General features: G+C 46.5%; 1 protein-coding gene across 1 annotated transcript in view; it reads right to left on the bottom strand.

The window, feature by feature from the left end:
* Positions 1–3115: 3115 nt before the first annotated feature.
* LOC140716274 (putative transcription factor ovo-like protein 3) overlaps positions 3116–15939 on the bottom strand; it is a 37712-nt gene continuing 24888 nt past the window's right edge. The window contains exons 3-4 of the mRNA XM_073028884.1: positions 10686–10869; positions 3116–3405 (exon numbers count right to left, since the gene is read on the bottom strand). Of these exons, the coding sequence (XP_072884985.1) occupies positions 3116–3405; positions 10686–10869 (474 nt within the window). The remainder of the gene's footprint in view (positions 3406–10685; positions 10870–15939) is intronic.

Here is a 15939-nt window from a genome sequence, read left to right as displayed (position 1 = left end):
CATCACAGCCTGGTACGGAAACACCCTCTTAACTTCACTCAACTTCATTTGCCCCGTCGTTGAAATGTTCCCACAACCAATAGGCTCACTCTTATGGACTCTTCATCACGTGCTCCCGATATATGTTGTTTATTTATTTATTATTTTGATTTCTTCTTTTTGTATTTGCACAGTTGTTGTCTTCTGCACGCTGGTCAACCGCCCTAGTTGGATGGGATTTCATTGATTTTGTTACGGTTATTAAATAGGTTTATTGAATACTCCCACAAAAATGAATCTCAGGGTCGTATATGGTTCTTTGATAATAAAATTTACTTAAAATAGGGCTTTGGAGAGGGTCCGGAGGAGGTTCATAAGAATGATTCTGGGAATGAAAGGGTTAATGTATTATGGCTCCGGGCCTGTACTCAGTGGAGTTCAGAATTAAGGGGGGGGGGGGAAATATATGAAATATATTGAATATTGAAAGGCCTAGATAGAGTGGATGTGGAGAGGATGTTTCCTATAGTGGGAGAGTCTAGGACCAGAGGACACAGATAGAGTGGATGTGGAGAGGATGTTTCCTATAGTGGGAGAGTCTAGGACCAGAGGACACAGATAGAGTGGATGTGGAGAGGATGTTTCCTATAGTGGGAGAGTCTAGGACCAGAGGACACAGATAGAGTGGATGTGGAGAGGATGTTTCCTATAGTGGGAGAGTCTAGGACCAGAGGACACAGATAGAGTGGATGTGGAGAGGATGTTTCCTATAGTGGGAGAGTCTAGGACCAGAGGACACAGATAGAGTGGATGTGGAGAGGATGTTTCCTATAGTGGGGGAGTCCAGGACCAGAGGACACAGATAGAGTGGATGTGGAGAGGATGTTTCCTATTGTGGGGGAGACTCGGACCAGAGGACACAGATAGAGTGGATATGGAGAGGATGTTTCCTATAGATAGATAGATAGATACTTTATTCATCCCCATGGGGAAATTCAACATTTTTTCCAATGTCCCATACACTTGTTGTAGCAAAACTAATTACATAGTGGGGGAGTCTAGGACCAGACACAGACAGAGTGGATATGGAGAGGATGTTTCCTATAGTGGGGGAGTCTAGGACCAGAGGACACAGATAGAGTGGATGTGGAGAGGATGTTTCCTATAGTGGGGGAGTCTAGGACCAGAGGACACAGATAGAGTGGATGTGGAGAGGATGTTTCCTATTGTGGGGGAGACTCGGACCAGAGGACACAGATAGAGTGGATGTGGAGAGGATGTTTCCTATAGTGGGGGAGTCTAGGACCAGACACAGATAGAGTGGATGTGGAGAGGATGTTTCCTATAGTGGGGGAGTCTGGGACCAGAGGACACAGATAGAGTGGACGTGTAGAGGGTGTTTCCTATAGTGGGGGAGTCTAGGACCAGAGGACACAGATAGAGTGGACGTGCAGAGGGTGTTTCCTATAGTGGGGGAGTCTAGGACCAGAGGACACAGATAGAGTGGATGTGGAGAGGATGTTTCCTATAGTGGGGGAGTCTAGGACCAGACACAGATAGAGTGGATGTGGAGAGGATGTTTCCTATAGTGGGGAGTCTAGGACCAGAGGACACAGATAGAGTGGATGTGGAGAGGATGTTTCCTATAGTGGGGGAGTCTAGGACCAGAGGACACAGATAGAGTGGATGTGGAGAGAATGTTTCCTATAGTGGGGGAGACTAGGACCAGAGGACACAGAGAGAGTGGATGTGGAGAGAATGTTTCCTATAGTGGGGGAGTCTAGGACCAGACACAGATAGAGTGGATGTGGAGAGGATGTTTCCTATAGTGGGGGAGTCTGGGACCAGAGGGCACAGATAGAGTGGATGTGGAGAGGATGTTTCCTATAGTGGGGGAGTCTAGGACCAGAGGACACAGATAGAGTGGATGTGGAGAGGATGTTTCCTATAGTGGGGGAGTCTACGACCAGAGGGCACGGCCTCAGAATAGAGGGATGTCCATTTAAAACAGAGATGGAGAAGAATTTCTTTAGGCAGAGGGTAATGGAACTGTGGAATTCATTGTCACAGATGGCGGAGGTCAGGCTATTGGATATATTTAAAGCAGAGGTTGATAGGTTGTCGATTAGTCAGGGCGTGGAAGCTTACAAATAGAAGGCGGAAGAATGGTGTTGAACGGGATAATAAATCAGCCATGATGGAATGGCAGAGAAGAATTGATGGGCTGAATGGCCTCATTCTGCTCCTATGTCTTATCGTCTAATGGATTTAATTATTGAAGTTGTGTAGGGAAATGTGTGTGGCCAAAATTTGGAGCATTCCATGCAGTTCTGGCCACCTACCTAGAGTAAAAATATCAGTAAGATTGAAAGAAAAAATGTACAAGGATGTTGCTGGGACTTGAGGAGCCCAGTTATAGGGAAAGATTGACTTTATTCCCTGGAGTGTAGGAGAATGACAAGAGATTTCATACAAAATCATGAGGGGTACAGACAGGGTAAATGCAAGAAGGCTTTTTCCACTGAGGTTACGTGAGAGCACAACTAGAGGTCGTGGGTTAAGGGTGAAAGGTGAAATATTTAAGGGGAACCTGAGGGGGAACTTAGAACATAGAACAGTACAGCACAAGAAGAGGCCATTCGGCCCAAAATGTTGTGCCAAACCAGCTAAAAAGGTAAATCGAAAAAGCCCCCAAAAAATAATCCCTTCCACCAAAACAATGTCAATATCCCTCCATCTTCCTCATATTCGTGTGCCCGTCAAAACGCCTCTTAAAAGCCTCTAGTGCCTTCACTCAGAGGGTGATGCCAGTGTGGAATGAACTGCCAGTGGAGTGGTGGATGTGGGTTTGGTTTAAAATTGTAAGAGAAATTTTGATAGGTACATGGATGGGTGGGGTGGAATATGGTCCAGGTACAGGTCATTGGGTTTTGATGGGCTGAAGGGCCTGTTTTTGTGCTGTAGTGTTCTACAACTCTGATATTGGCTGTTTGTCAGTCTTTGTTTATGTATAGTTTTTCATAAATAATATTATATTTCTTTATTTTTCCTATTAAAGTCCGCAAGAAAATGAATCTCAGCGTAGTTTGATAACAAAGTTTACTTTGATAATAAATTTCACTTTGACTGTGAATTTTCACAAGTAGTGTGGGAAGAGCAGCATTCCAATTCTGTTCTGGGCTGGCGTGCGTTTCCGTAGGAACCTGCACAACGCGGGATTCATGGGGTGATAGTCCCTGAGGTGGAGGAAGTAGGTGTCGCCCTGGGCCGCCGTGAAGCCGCACTCCTCGCATACAAATATCTTGGAGCGGCGTTCCCGGTAGGCGTAGCTCTGGTGCACGTTGTGAATCTTCTTCAGGTGTGACTCCAGCGAGCAGCGCTGCGTGAAAGCCTTCTCACATCGGTCACACTTGTACGGCCGGATACCTGTTGGAGCAAACGGTGGGGCGTTGAGGACCTTCTGAGTCCAACTGCAAAAGTGCGACACAAAAATAGAAAGCATTTTGGTCTCCTCGTTATAGCGAGCTTCAGGCAGAGTGCAGAGGAGATCTACCAGCATGCTGCCTAGATTAGAGGGCATGTCCTACGAGGAAAGGTTGAGTCAGCTGGGGCTTTTCTCCTTGGAGCAAAGGAAGATGAGAGGTAACTTGTTAGATGTGTGGAAGATGTTGAGACCATAAGATACAGGCGTGGAATTAGGCTGTTTGGCTCATTGAATCTGCTCCACCATTTCATCATGGCCGATCCATAGAACCATAGAACATTACAGCACAGAAACAGGCCCTTCGGCCCTTCTTGGCTGTGCTGAACCATTTTTCTGCCTAGTCCCACTGACCTGCACCCGGCCCATATCCCTCCATACACCTCTCATCCATGTACCTGTCCAAGTTCTTCTTAAATGTTAAAAGTGAGCCCACATTTACCACTTCATCTGGCAGCTCATTCCACACTCCCACCACTCTCTGTGTGAAGAAGCCCCCCCCCAATGTTCCCTTTAAACTTTTCCCCCTTCACCCTTAACCCATGTCCTCTGGTTTTTTTCTCCCCTAGCCTCAGTGGAAAAAGCCTGCTTGCATTCACTCTATCTATACCCATCATAATTTTATATACCTCTATCAAATCTCCCCTCATTCTTCTACACTCCAGGAAATAAAGTCCTAACCTATTCAACCTTTCTCTGTAACTCAGTTTCTCAAGTCCCGGCAACATCCTTGTAAACCTTCTCTGCACTCTTTCAGCCTTATTAATATCCTTCCTGTAATTTGGTGACCAAAACTGCACACAATACTCCAAATTCGGCCTCACCAATGCCTTGTACAACCTCACCATAACATTCCAACTCTTATGTTCAATACTTCAATTTATAAAGGCCAATGTACCAAAAGCTCTCTTTACTACCCTATCTACCTGTGACGCCACTTTTAGGGAATTTTGTATCTGTATTCCTAGATCCCTCAGTTCTACTGCACTCCTCAGTGTCCTACCATTTACCTTGTATGTTCTACCTTGGTTTGTCCTTCCAAAGTGCAATACCTCATACTTGTCCGCATTAAACTCCATCTGCCATTTATCAGCCCATTTTTCCAGCTGGTCCAGATCCTTCTGCAAGCTTTGAAAACCTTCCTCACTGTCCACTACACCTCCAATCTTTGTATCATCAGCAAATTCGCTGATCCAGGTTCTCTCTCAGTCCCAAACTCCTGCCTTCCCCCCCCCCCCCCCCCCGTAACCTGTCATGCCCTGACCAATCAAAGCATGAATGCACAACAAGAAGCAGAGGTACAGCAGGCCTTTTCCCCAGGGCTGAAATGGTCAACACAAGGGGCATAAGTCCCACGCTGATGTTTTAGAGAGGGTGCAGAGGAGATTTACCAGGGTGCTGCCTGGATTAGAGAGCATATCATGATAGGTTGAGTGTGGTAGGAGTGAATGAGGATGAGGGGTGGCTTGGTAGAGGTGTACAAGATGATAAGTGGGCAGCCAGAGACATTTTCCCAGCGCAGAAATGGCTAGGTTGCATAATTTTAATGTGATTGGGGGAAAGTATGGTGGGGGATGTCAGAGGCAGGTGTTTCCAGCGAGTGCTGGGTGAAGGGAACAAGCTGCCAGGGGTGGTGACAGAGACAGATGTATTACACCAGAGACTCTTAGGGGGGCTCGTGAACAACAGAGTGGTATTTGGGAGGGAGGGTTGTATTGATCTTGGAGTCGGTTAAAAGGCGAGCACAACATTATGGGCCGAAGGGCCGGTGCTATGTTGTCCAGATTCTGTCCTGGGCCCAGCCCGTAAGTGCCATTATGAAGAAACCACAGCAGCACCTCTACTTCCATGGACGTTTGCAAAGATTTGGCATGACATCTAATACTGTGACAAGCTTCTGTGTGGTGGAGAGTATGTTGACAGCCTGGTGTGGAAATACCAATGCTCTTGAATAGAAAATCCTACAAAAGTTAGTGGATACGGCCCAGTCCGTCACAATACCTCCCCACCATTGGGCACATCTACATAAAACGCTGTCGCAGGGAAAGCAGCATCCATCATCAGGGACCCCCGCCACCCAGGCCAGGCTCTCTTCACACTGCTGCCATCAGGAAGAAAGTACAGGAGCCTCAGGAATCACACCACCAGGTTCAGGAACAGTTATTACCCCTCATCAGGCTCTTAAACCAGAGGGGGTAACTTCACCCGTCCCATCACTGAACTTTTCCCACAACCTATGGAATCACTCTCAAGGACTCTTCATCTCATGTTCATGATATTTATATGTGTACTCTGATAATGAACTTACTTTGAACTAACGTTTCATGTTCTATGAATATAGGAGTATTTTTTATAAAGAATTTCACAACGTTCTGCCATGTGCAGACTCTTCTAATCCTGGAGAACCAGTAACAGTTTGTACAATAATATTCCCTCAACAGTAATGGTGGCTACTGGCAGGTAACGGCCGGGGTCCTAGTTGCTGAGCGGATAAACTCCTGTTCCAAAGAATTCCAGGAAATCCTTTGAATCCACTTCAGGTTGCACAGGTCACAGAACATTACAGCACAGTACAGGCCCTTCGGCCCATCGTGTTGTGCCGACTCTAACTTACAGTCCTGTGCAAAAGTCTTAGGTACATATCTATAGCCAGGGTGCCTGGGACGTTTGCACAGTACTGTAGTAATTTTATGTTTTGCACTGTACTGCTGCCACAAAAAAAAAAAACAAATTTCATGACAGATGTGAGTGATGATAAACCTGATTCTGATCTGGGTCTCTATGGTGGACTGAGAGTGGGAAGGGGGCAGGGAGAGGGGAATCACGGTTGGGAAAAGGGGAAGGGAGAGGGGAGCACCAGAGAGACATTCTGTAATGATCAATAAACTGATTGTTTGGAATGAATTTACCTTGCCTGGTGTCTCGGGGCTGGTTGTGTCTGCTCCTGCACCAACTCCACCCCCAGCACTCCTTCTCTGCCACCTGTCCCACACCCCTCCCTCGGCGCTCCACCCTCGCCATTCCCAACATCCTTTGCTCCCGCCAGATTTACACACTCGCTGTCCGCTCCACGCTGACAAATATAGTAGCGTGCAAGTACCTTAGGCACCCGAGCTATGCTGCATATCCGTGCATAAGACTTCTGCCCAGGACTGCATTCCAAAATCAGTCTAATGCTTCCCTCCCACAAGTTGCTGAAGGAACTCAACAGTTCAACAAGGAGAGAAAGATTAGCTTTAATTGTCACGTGTGCATTGGAACATTGAGATGGGTCGTTTGTGTCAGTGACCAGCATAGTCCGAGGGTGTGCTGGGGGCAGCCCACAAGTGTTCCCACACTTCTGGTGTCAAGGAGGCATCGCCACAGCTCGCAAACCCAAACCCGTATTTTTGGAATGTGAGAGGAAACCAGAGTACCCGGAGGAAACCCACACATCCACGGGGAGATTGTACAAGCTCTTTACAGACAGAGGTGGGAATTGAACCCCAGTTAGTGATCGTTGGTGCCAGAAAGCTTTACGCTAACCATTACCCCGAGTACAGATACTGGGGTTGGTGGGTGTTTTGATTCATGACCCTGCATCAGATCTATCACAACACACACAAGCTGCTGGAGGAAGTCAGCAGCTCAGGCAGCCAGGACCATTGGGAATCCTCGACCTGGTTTCTTTATTGCTCCACATTCCCATATCCGTCATCAACTTCCCGGTGGTCAAACATTTTAATTTCCATTCCGACATGTCAGTCCACGGTCTCCTCTTGTGCCAAGATGAGGCCACTCTCAGGGTGGAGGAGCATCACCTTATATTCCAACCTGATGGCATGAACATCGATTTCCCCTTCCAGTAAAAAGAATTTCCATCACCCTCCCTTCTTCTGTTTCTCTCTCTGGTCCCTTACCTCTCCTCACCTGCCTATTGCTTCCCCCGGGTCCCTCCTCTTAGCTTTTTCCCATGGTCCACTCCCCTCTCTTACCGGATTCCTTCCCCATACTTATTTAATGTGTTGGAGAAGTTTAATTTTAGCCCGACATTCATTTCCTGGATTAAACTGATTTATCATTCCCCAGTAGCCTCGGCGTTTACTAATAATCAAAGATATCCCTTTTTTCGTTTATTTCGGGGCACTAGACAAGGCTGTCCTCTTAGTCCATTATTATTTGATATTGCTTTAGAACCTTTGGCAATTGCCATCAGAGAATCACAGAATATTCTTGGTATTAATCGTGGGACAGATATTCATAAGTTATCTTTGTAAGCAGATGATTTATTATTATTTATTTCCAATCCTGAGAAATCTATTCCTGTAGTTTTATCATTGTTGGCTCAATTTAGTGATTTTTCTGGGTATAAGTTAAATCTTAATAAGAGTGAGTTGTTTCCTTTAAATAGACAGGTCCCAATTTATGGAAACTTACCTTTTAAATTAGTTAATGATCCTTTTATTTACTTAGGGATTAAAATCACAAAAAACCACAAAGACTTATTTAAGGTTAATTTTGTACCCTTAATTGATCAGATTAAATGCTTGTTTACTAAGTGGACACCATTATCTTTATCTCTGATAGGTCGAATTAACACTATTAAGATGGTTATTTTACCTAAGTTCTTATATATTTTTCAAGCGCTACCAATTTTTATTCCAAAATCCTTTTTTACTAATGTTGATTCAAAAATTTCCTCATATATTTGGCAGAATAAAAATCCTAGGTTAGGTAAAATATACTTACAGAAGGCAAAGAAGGAAGGTGGATTAGCATTGCCTAATTTTAGATTTTATTATTGGGCAGTTAATATCAGATATTTGATATGTTGGTTGAAAGATTGGGATGGATCTTTTAGCCCTCATTGGGTGAGCCTGGAAATTAAATCGGTACCAGGTTTTGCACTGGGTTCTATTTTGGGGACTTCTCTCCCTTTTGCTCTTTCTAAATTGCTGAAACAAATTGACAACCTGATAGTTAAACATACTTTACGTATATGGTTTCAATTTCGGAAATTTTTTGGGTTGACTCAGTTTGTTTTAAATATTCCTATTCTATCCAATTGTTTTTTCCACCCTTCAATTACAGACCAAGCTTTTTTGGCTTGGAAGACTAAAGGAATACTACGATTTTCTGACTTATTTTTGGATAATTGTTTTATGTCTTTTGAGCAGTTATCTAATAAATATAATTTGCCTAGATTTCATTTTTTTAGATATTTACAGATTAGGAATTTTTTAAATACTGTACTTCCTACTTTTCCAAACTTTGTGTCTTCAGGCATTTTGGAGAATTTGTTTGAATTAAACCCCTTTCAGAAAGGGCTTATATCAAAACTTTATAATATAATTATGAAGATACGTTCAGAGCCCCTTTATAAGACAAAAAATGATTGGGAAAGAGAGCTCAACATTATTATTCCTATTGAGAATTGGGATAAAATTCTTCAATTAGTTAATACATCATCTATATGTGCTAAACATTCATTAATACAGTTTAAGGTTGTACACAGGGCTCATATGTCCAAGGATAAATTGGCTCATTTTTATTCCTATATAAATCCTATTTGTGATAGATGTCAATCTGAAATAGCGTCTCTAACTCATATGTTCTGGTCGTGTCTGCTTTTGAAAAAATATTGGAAAGATATTTTTGATATTATCTCTGCGGTATTGAACATTGATTTACAACCCCATCCTATTACCGCAATTTTTGGTTTACCAATGATGGACTCACTTCATTTATCTTCTTCCGCTTGTCGAATGACTGCATTTCTTACACTAATGGCTAGAAGATCTATTTTGTTGAATTGGAAGGAAATTAATCCTCCTACTGTATTTCATTGGCTTTCTCAAACTATGTTATGTTTAAATTTAGAAAAAATTAGAAGTGGTGTATTTGACACTTCTACTAAATTTGAAAAGATATGGAGACCATTTATTCAATATTTTCATATGATGAAATAGGACCTTGTTCCAGGCCTATTTGATTTTCCAGTTTTGATTGCAAATATGTCAAGAGGATCGGAGTTGACAACACTGATGATTTTGTATTTTTGTGAGATATTATAAACAGCCCCCTTTTTTTCTTTTTTTTCTTTTTCTTTTTTCTTTTTCTCTTTTTTTGTTTTTTTCTCTTATATTAGTTATTAGATTTTTAGATTAGTTTTTTGCATAATGATTTTTTCTTTTTTTTCTTTTTCTTTTTTTATTTTATATTATGATACACTTAGGTTTGCCTTGTCTATTTGTATATTGTATCATTTATGATGTGGGAATACTCATTTATACTGTAATCATTGCTCTCGTAATCTTTTATAGTTAGTTGAAATATGTATGCGTGTAATCTCATTATCTATGTATCAATTTTATTGTGTTGTTATTAATAATGATAATAAAAAGATGGAAAAAGAAAGGATTCCTTCCTCTCCAGCCTTTGACCTTTCCCACCCACCTGACTTCACCTGTCACCTTCCAGCCGGCCTCCTCCCCACCCCCCCTCCCCAACACCTTTTTATTCTGGCGTCTTGGCCAGAAACACCGACTCTTCATTCCCCTCCATAGATGCGGCTCGGCCTGCCGAGCTCCCCAGCATTTTGTGTGTGTTGCTTTGGATTTCCAGCATCTGTAGACTTCCTCGTGTTCACAACCTTCAGGAGACTCTGGAATGGTCAACGGCCGCTTGTTGCGGCAAGGCTGCCCGTCACTGAATGAACTGTGAGTGCTGTGCTCGGTCCTGGTCGCCTCACTACAGGTAGGATGTGGATACTATGCAGTGAGTGCAGGGGAGATTTACAGGGATGTTGTCCGCATTGAGTGAACTCGGCCTTTTCTCCTTGGAGCGACGGAGGATGAGGTGTATAAGATGATGAGGGGCATTGATTGTGTGGATAGCCAGAGGCTTTTTCCCAGGGTTGAAATGGTTAAGTGAAGGGGCATAGTTGGAAGCTGCTTGGAAGTAGGTACAAAAGGGATGTCAGAGGTAAGTTTTCCCACACAGAGAGTGGTGGGTGTGTGGAATGCACAGTGAGGGTGCTGGAGGCGGATACAACAGGGTCCTTTAAGAGCCTCTTAGGTAGATGGAGCTTAGAAAAATAGAGGGCTATGCGCTAGGGAAATTCTAGGCAGTTTCTAGAGTAGGTTACATGGTCGGCACAACATTGTGGGCCGAAGGGCCTGCGATGTGCTGTAGGTTTCTGTGTTCTATGTTCTAACTCTAGCTTCAGCACAGGGTAAGGCCTCACCTGTGTGCGTCCTCAGGTGCCTCTTCAGATCAAACGTGTCGTTGAATCCTTTCCCGCAGAACCGACAGACGTGCCTCTTCACCGCGCTGTGGGATTTCAGGTGGCGGGTCAGCATGCGTTGCAACGAAAAGACCTTCCAGCAGCAGAAACAGACAAAGTGGCCCTGGCCGCCGGCTGGTTTCATCTTAAAAAAAGAATTTAGTCATCAGGGGGAGCACGAGAACATTCAGGACTTTCCTCTTTCAGGGCAGGAGAACGAGAGGTGACTTGACAGAGGTAACAAGATGACAAAAGGGATAGTTCAAGTGGACAGCCAGAAACTTTTTCCCAGTGCAGAAATTACTAATGCGAATGTAACGCGCTGTAATGGCTTCTCTGTAAAGTTTCACTGCTGAGGTAATGGTTTCTCCGTAGCAGCACAGTTTGGGTTATGGCTGGAGATAACAGGACTGTGGGATGCATGTTAGCCAATCAGGATTTTGTTGCCCTATCTTGTGAATCTGGAAGGAGTTAATTTTGGGGGCTTTTGCCAGAGAGAGAGAGAGATGAGGAGAGAAAACGCGAATGGAGAGATTTGGTAGACCGCTGGATGGGGTGGACTTGGAGCGAGGGTCCAAAGGACAGCGACGATCGGAGGAGGTTGATGGTAACCGATCGGCTTATCAGTGGGCTCCAACTTTGCACTGTTTGACTGTTTAATAAGATTGGACCCCTTTTTTCTTTTATTTCGTTTCTCTACTAAGAGTTTTAAAGCTTAATCGTTTAATTGCATATTGTGTACTGTTTGTTATTTCAGGGTACCGATTTGTAACGGGGGACACATCGCGCAGCATCACCCAAACGAGATTTCTCAAGTTTGGCCGGGCCGGAGGTTATCACCCCCTACGTTAGGCCGCTAGGCGAAGCAAGAGTTGCACAAAGAAGATGATTTTCAGATGATTAGAGGAACGTCAGAGGTGAGTGTTTTTTTTACGCTGAGAGTGGTGGGTGTGTGGAACGTGTTGCTGAGGGCAGTGGTGGTAGAAGCTGACAGATTAGGAACGCTCAGGAGACCCTGAGATGGATGAAGGGAAAATGGAAGCTGTGTTGGAGGGCTGTATTAGACTGCTCTTGGAGTAGGTTAAAGGGTCAGCACGACATCGTGGGCTGAAGGGCCTGTAACTGTGCCGTACTGTTCTGTGTTGTGTTCTGATCTACCTGTCTCAATCTGCCGAGGAGGTGAGGTGGACGAGGTTAACGGAGGCTTCTGTTCTTGTATCTGTCTTTACTCTGCAGTACGAGACTAATCCAATAACTTTTACCAACCACCAGTTCAAGTTAAGGTGAGGTTGATTGTCATCGTTAAATCACAGCCTCTGAGGTAAAACCCACACGGTCACAGTGAGACAGATGAGCTTTTGATAACCAATGCTATTTGGGGAAATGGAAAGGAAATGAAGATCGGGGGCTCTTGAAATTTGCCCTCTTCCTTTCCAGTCCTGACGAAGGGCCTCGGCCTGAAACACCGACTGTTCATTCCCCTACATGGATGCTGCCTGACCTGCTGAGCAGCCCCAGCAATTGTGTTCGCTGCTCCGGATTTCAAACAGAACCTCCTGTGTTTTAAATTTAGCCATTGTATGGGATCTGATCAGGAGTTCCCAAACTTTTTCATGCCATGGACCCCCACCATTAACTGATGGATTCATGGTCCCCAGGTTGGGAGCTCCTGGGGTAGATTATACATCACCTGGCCTGACATTACTATAACCCATTTCTCTCTCTGTTTCTAATCAGCTTCCCCTAAGCTGTTCACCTTAACCTCTCCTGTGGTGAAAGGAGAAGGGAGAATTGAAAAAACTTGTCAGGCCAGGCAGCGGCTGTGGGGGAAGAGAGAAACAGAGAACATTTTCAGTTGTTTCATCATCTCAAACCATAGATTCCAGTTAGGATATCCAACACCTGTGGTTTTTCTTGATGTTTGATTACAGGGGAGAAGGGCCTGGTGTGGGGAAGGGAGGGGATGGTGTGCCAAGGGACCAGAGTAGGGGTTCCCAACTTTTCCTTATGCCTACCATTAACAGAGGGGCCTGCGGATCCCAGCTTGGGAACCCCTGCCCTAGGGCATGGTGCAAGGGGAACTGTGGGTGGGGAGGAAGGGTTTGGTACAGGAGTGTTGGAGGTGGAGGTGAGGTTCAGATGTGGCACAGCTCGAAGGACAGGAACGGCTGTTCTGCACAGTATCTCAATTTTAAATTTTAAAAAATGATCTGGTCTTTCAGAATATTAAAAACCTCAGTCAGTGCCACTGTGACTTTTGATAAATGTTGAGTTTGTTCACATGTTCACTTTTATTTAAGTTTGATCATTGACGTTTGCGCGTGGGACCGTTCTACTAATTGTCGATTGCTCTTGGCTGTTGTCCTGTAAATGGTGTTGTCATTTCTGGTATTGCCCTGTGTTCTACGCTTGGCACTGAACCACAATCAATTCTGGTCTGCTTCACATATTCGCAATAAAGTGATTCGGATTCAGCTTTGCATTCTGCTTGTCACCATCTCAATCGCTGCTGTTGCCCCTCCCTTCACTGGCTCTCATCTACGGGCAGTGCCCTGATACACAACCCACTGGCCCATGTCAGTACCCTTCACTGGCTCTCATCTACGGGCAGTGCCCTGAATCATGACCCACTGGCCCATGTCAGTACCCTTCACTGGCTCTCATCTACGGGCAGTGCCCTGAATCATGACCCACTGGCCCATGTCAGTACCCTTCACTGGCTCTCATCTACGGGCAGTGCCCTGATACACGACCCACTGGCCCATGTCAGTACCCTTCACTGGCTCTCATCTACGGGCAGTGCCCTGAATCATGACCCACTGGCCCATGTCAGTACCCTTCACTGGCTCTCATCTACGGGCAGTGCCCTGAATCATGACCCATTGGCCCATGTCAGTACCCTTCACTGGCTCTCATCTACGGGCAGTGCCCTGAATCATGACCCATTGGCCCATGTCAGTACCCTTCACTGGCTCTCATCTACGGGCAGTGCCCTGATACACGACCCACTGGCCAATGTCAGTACTCTTCACTGGCTCTCATCTACGGGCAGTGCCCTGATACACGACCCACTGGCCAATGTCAGTACCCTTCACTGGCTCTCATCTACGGGCAGTGCCCTGATACAAGACCCACTGGCCAATGTCAGTACCCTTCACTGGCTCTCATCTACGGGCAGTGCCCTGAATCATGACCCACTGACCCATGTCAGTACCCTTCACTGGCTCTCATCTACGGGCAGTGCCCTGATACACGACCCACTGGCCCATGTCAGTACCCTTCACTGGCTCTCATCTACGGGCACTGCCCTGAATCATGACCCACTGACCCATGTCAGTACCCTTCACTGGCTCTCATCTACGGGCAGTGCCCTGAATCACAACCCACTGGCCCATGTCAGTACCCTTCACTGGCTCTCATCTACGGGCAGTGCCCTGAATCATGACCCACTGACCCATGTCAGTACCCTTCACTGGCTCTCATCTACGGGCAGTGCCCTGATACACGACCCACTGGCCAATGTCAGTACCCTTCACTGGCTCTCATCTACGGGCAGTGCCCTGATACAAGACCCACTGGCCAATGTCAGTACCCTTCACTGGCTCTCATCTACGGGCAGTGCCCTGAATCATGACCCACTGACCCATGTCAGTACCCTTCACTGGCTCTCATCTACGGGCAGTGCCCTGATACACGACCCACTGGCCCATGTCAGTACCCTTCACTGGCTCTCATCTACGGGCACTGCCCTGAATCATGACCCACTGACCCATGTCAGTACCCTTCACTGGCTCTCATCTACGGGCAGTGCCCTGAATCACAACCCACTGGCCCATGTCAGTACCCTTCACTGGCTCTCATCTACGGGCAGTGCCCTGAATCATGACCCACTGACCCATGTCAGTACCCTTCACTGGCTCTCATCTACGGGCAGTGCCCTGATACACGACCCACTGGCCAATGTCAGTACCCTTCACTGGCTCTCATCTATGGGCAGTGCCCTGAATCATGACCCACTGGCCCATGTCAGTACCCCTCACTGGCTGTCATCTACGGGCAGTGCCCTGAATCATGACCCACTGACCCATGTCAGTACCCTTCACTGGCTCTCATCTACGGGCAGTGCCCTGAATCACAACCCACTGGCCCATGTCAGTACCCTTCACTGGCTCTCATCTACGGGCAGTGCCCTGAATCATGACCCACTGACCCATGTCAGTACCCTTCACTGGCTCTCATCTACGGGCAGTGCCCTGATACACGACCCACTGGCCAATGTCAGTACCCTTCACTGGCTCTCATCTATGGGCAGTGCCCTGAATCATGACCCACTGGCCCATGTCAGTACCCCTCACTGGCTGTCATCTACGGGCAGTGCCCTGAATCATGACCCACTGACCCATGTCAGTACCCTTCACTGGCTCTCATCTACGTGCAGTGCCCTGATACACGACCCACTGGCCAATGTCAGTACCCTTCACTGGCTCTCATCTACGGGCAGTGCCCTGATACACAACCCACTGGCCCATGTCAGTACCCTTCACTGGCTCTCATCTATGGGCAGTGCCCTGAATCATGACCCACTGACCCTTGTCAGTACCCTTCACTGGCTCTCATCTCCGGGCAGTGCCCTGAATCATGACCCACTGGCCCATGTCAGTACCCTTCACTGGCTCTCATCTACGGGCAGTGCCCTGAATCATGACCCACTGACCCTTGTCAGTACCCTTCACTGGCTCTCATCTACGGGCAGAGCCCTGAATCAAGACCCACTGACCCATGTCAGTACCCTTCACTGGCTCTCATCTACGGGCAGTGCCCTGATACATGACCCACTGACCCATGTCAGTACCCTTCACTGGCTCTCATCTATGGGCAGTGCCCTGATACACAACCCACTGGCCCATGTCAGTACCCTTCACTGGCTCTCATCTACGGGCAGTGCCCTGAATCACGACCCACTGGCCCATGTCAGTACCCTTCACTGGCTCTCATCTACGGGCAGTGCCCTGATACACGACCCACTGGCCCATGTCAGTACCCTTCACTGGCTCTCATCTACGGGCACTGCCCTGAATCATGACCCACTGACCCATGTCAGTACCCTTCACTGGCTCTCATCTACGGGCAGTGCCCTGAATCACAACCCACTGGCCCATGTCAGTACCCTTCACTGGCTCTCATCTACGGGCAGTGCCCTGAATCATGACCCACT

The sequence above is a fragment of the Hemitrygon akajei genome, chromosome 25 (assembly GCF_048418815.1).
Source record: "Hemitrygon akajei chromosome 25, sHemAka1.3, whole genome shotgun sequence".
Lineage (NCBI taxonomy): Eukaryota > Metazoa > Chordata > Chondrichthyes > Myliobatiformes > Dasyatidae > Hemitrygon > Hemitrygon akajei.
This window is presented reverse-complemented; position numbering and strand designations above follow the sequence as displayed.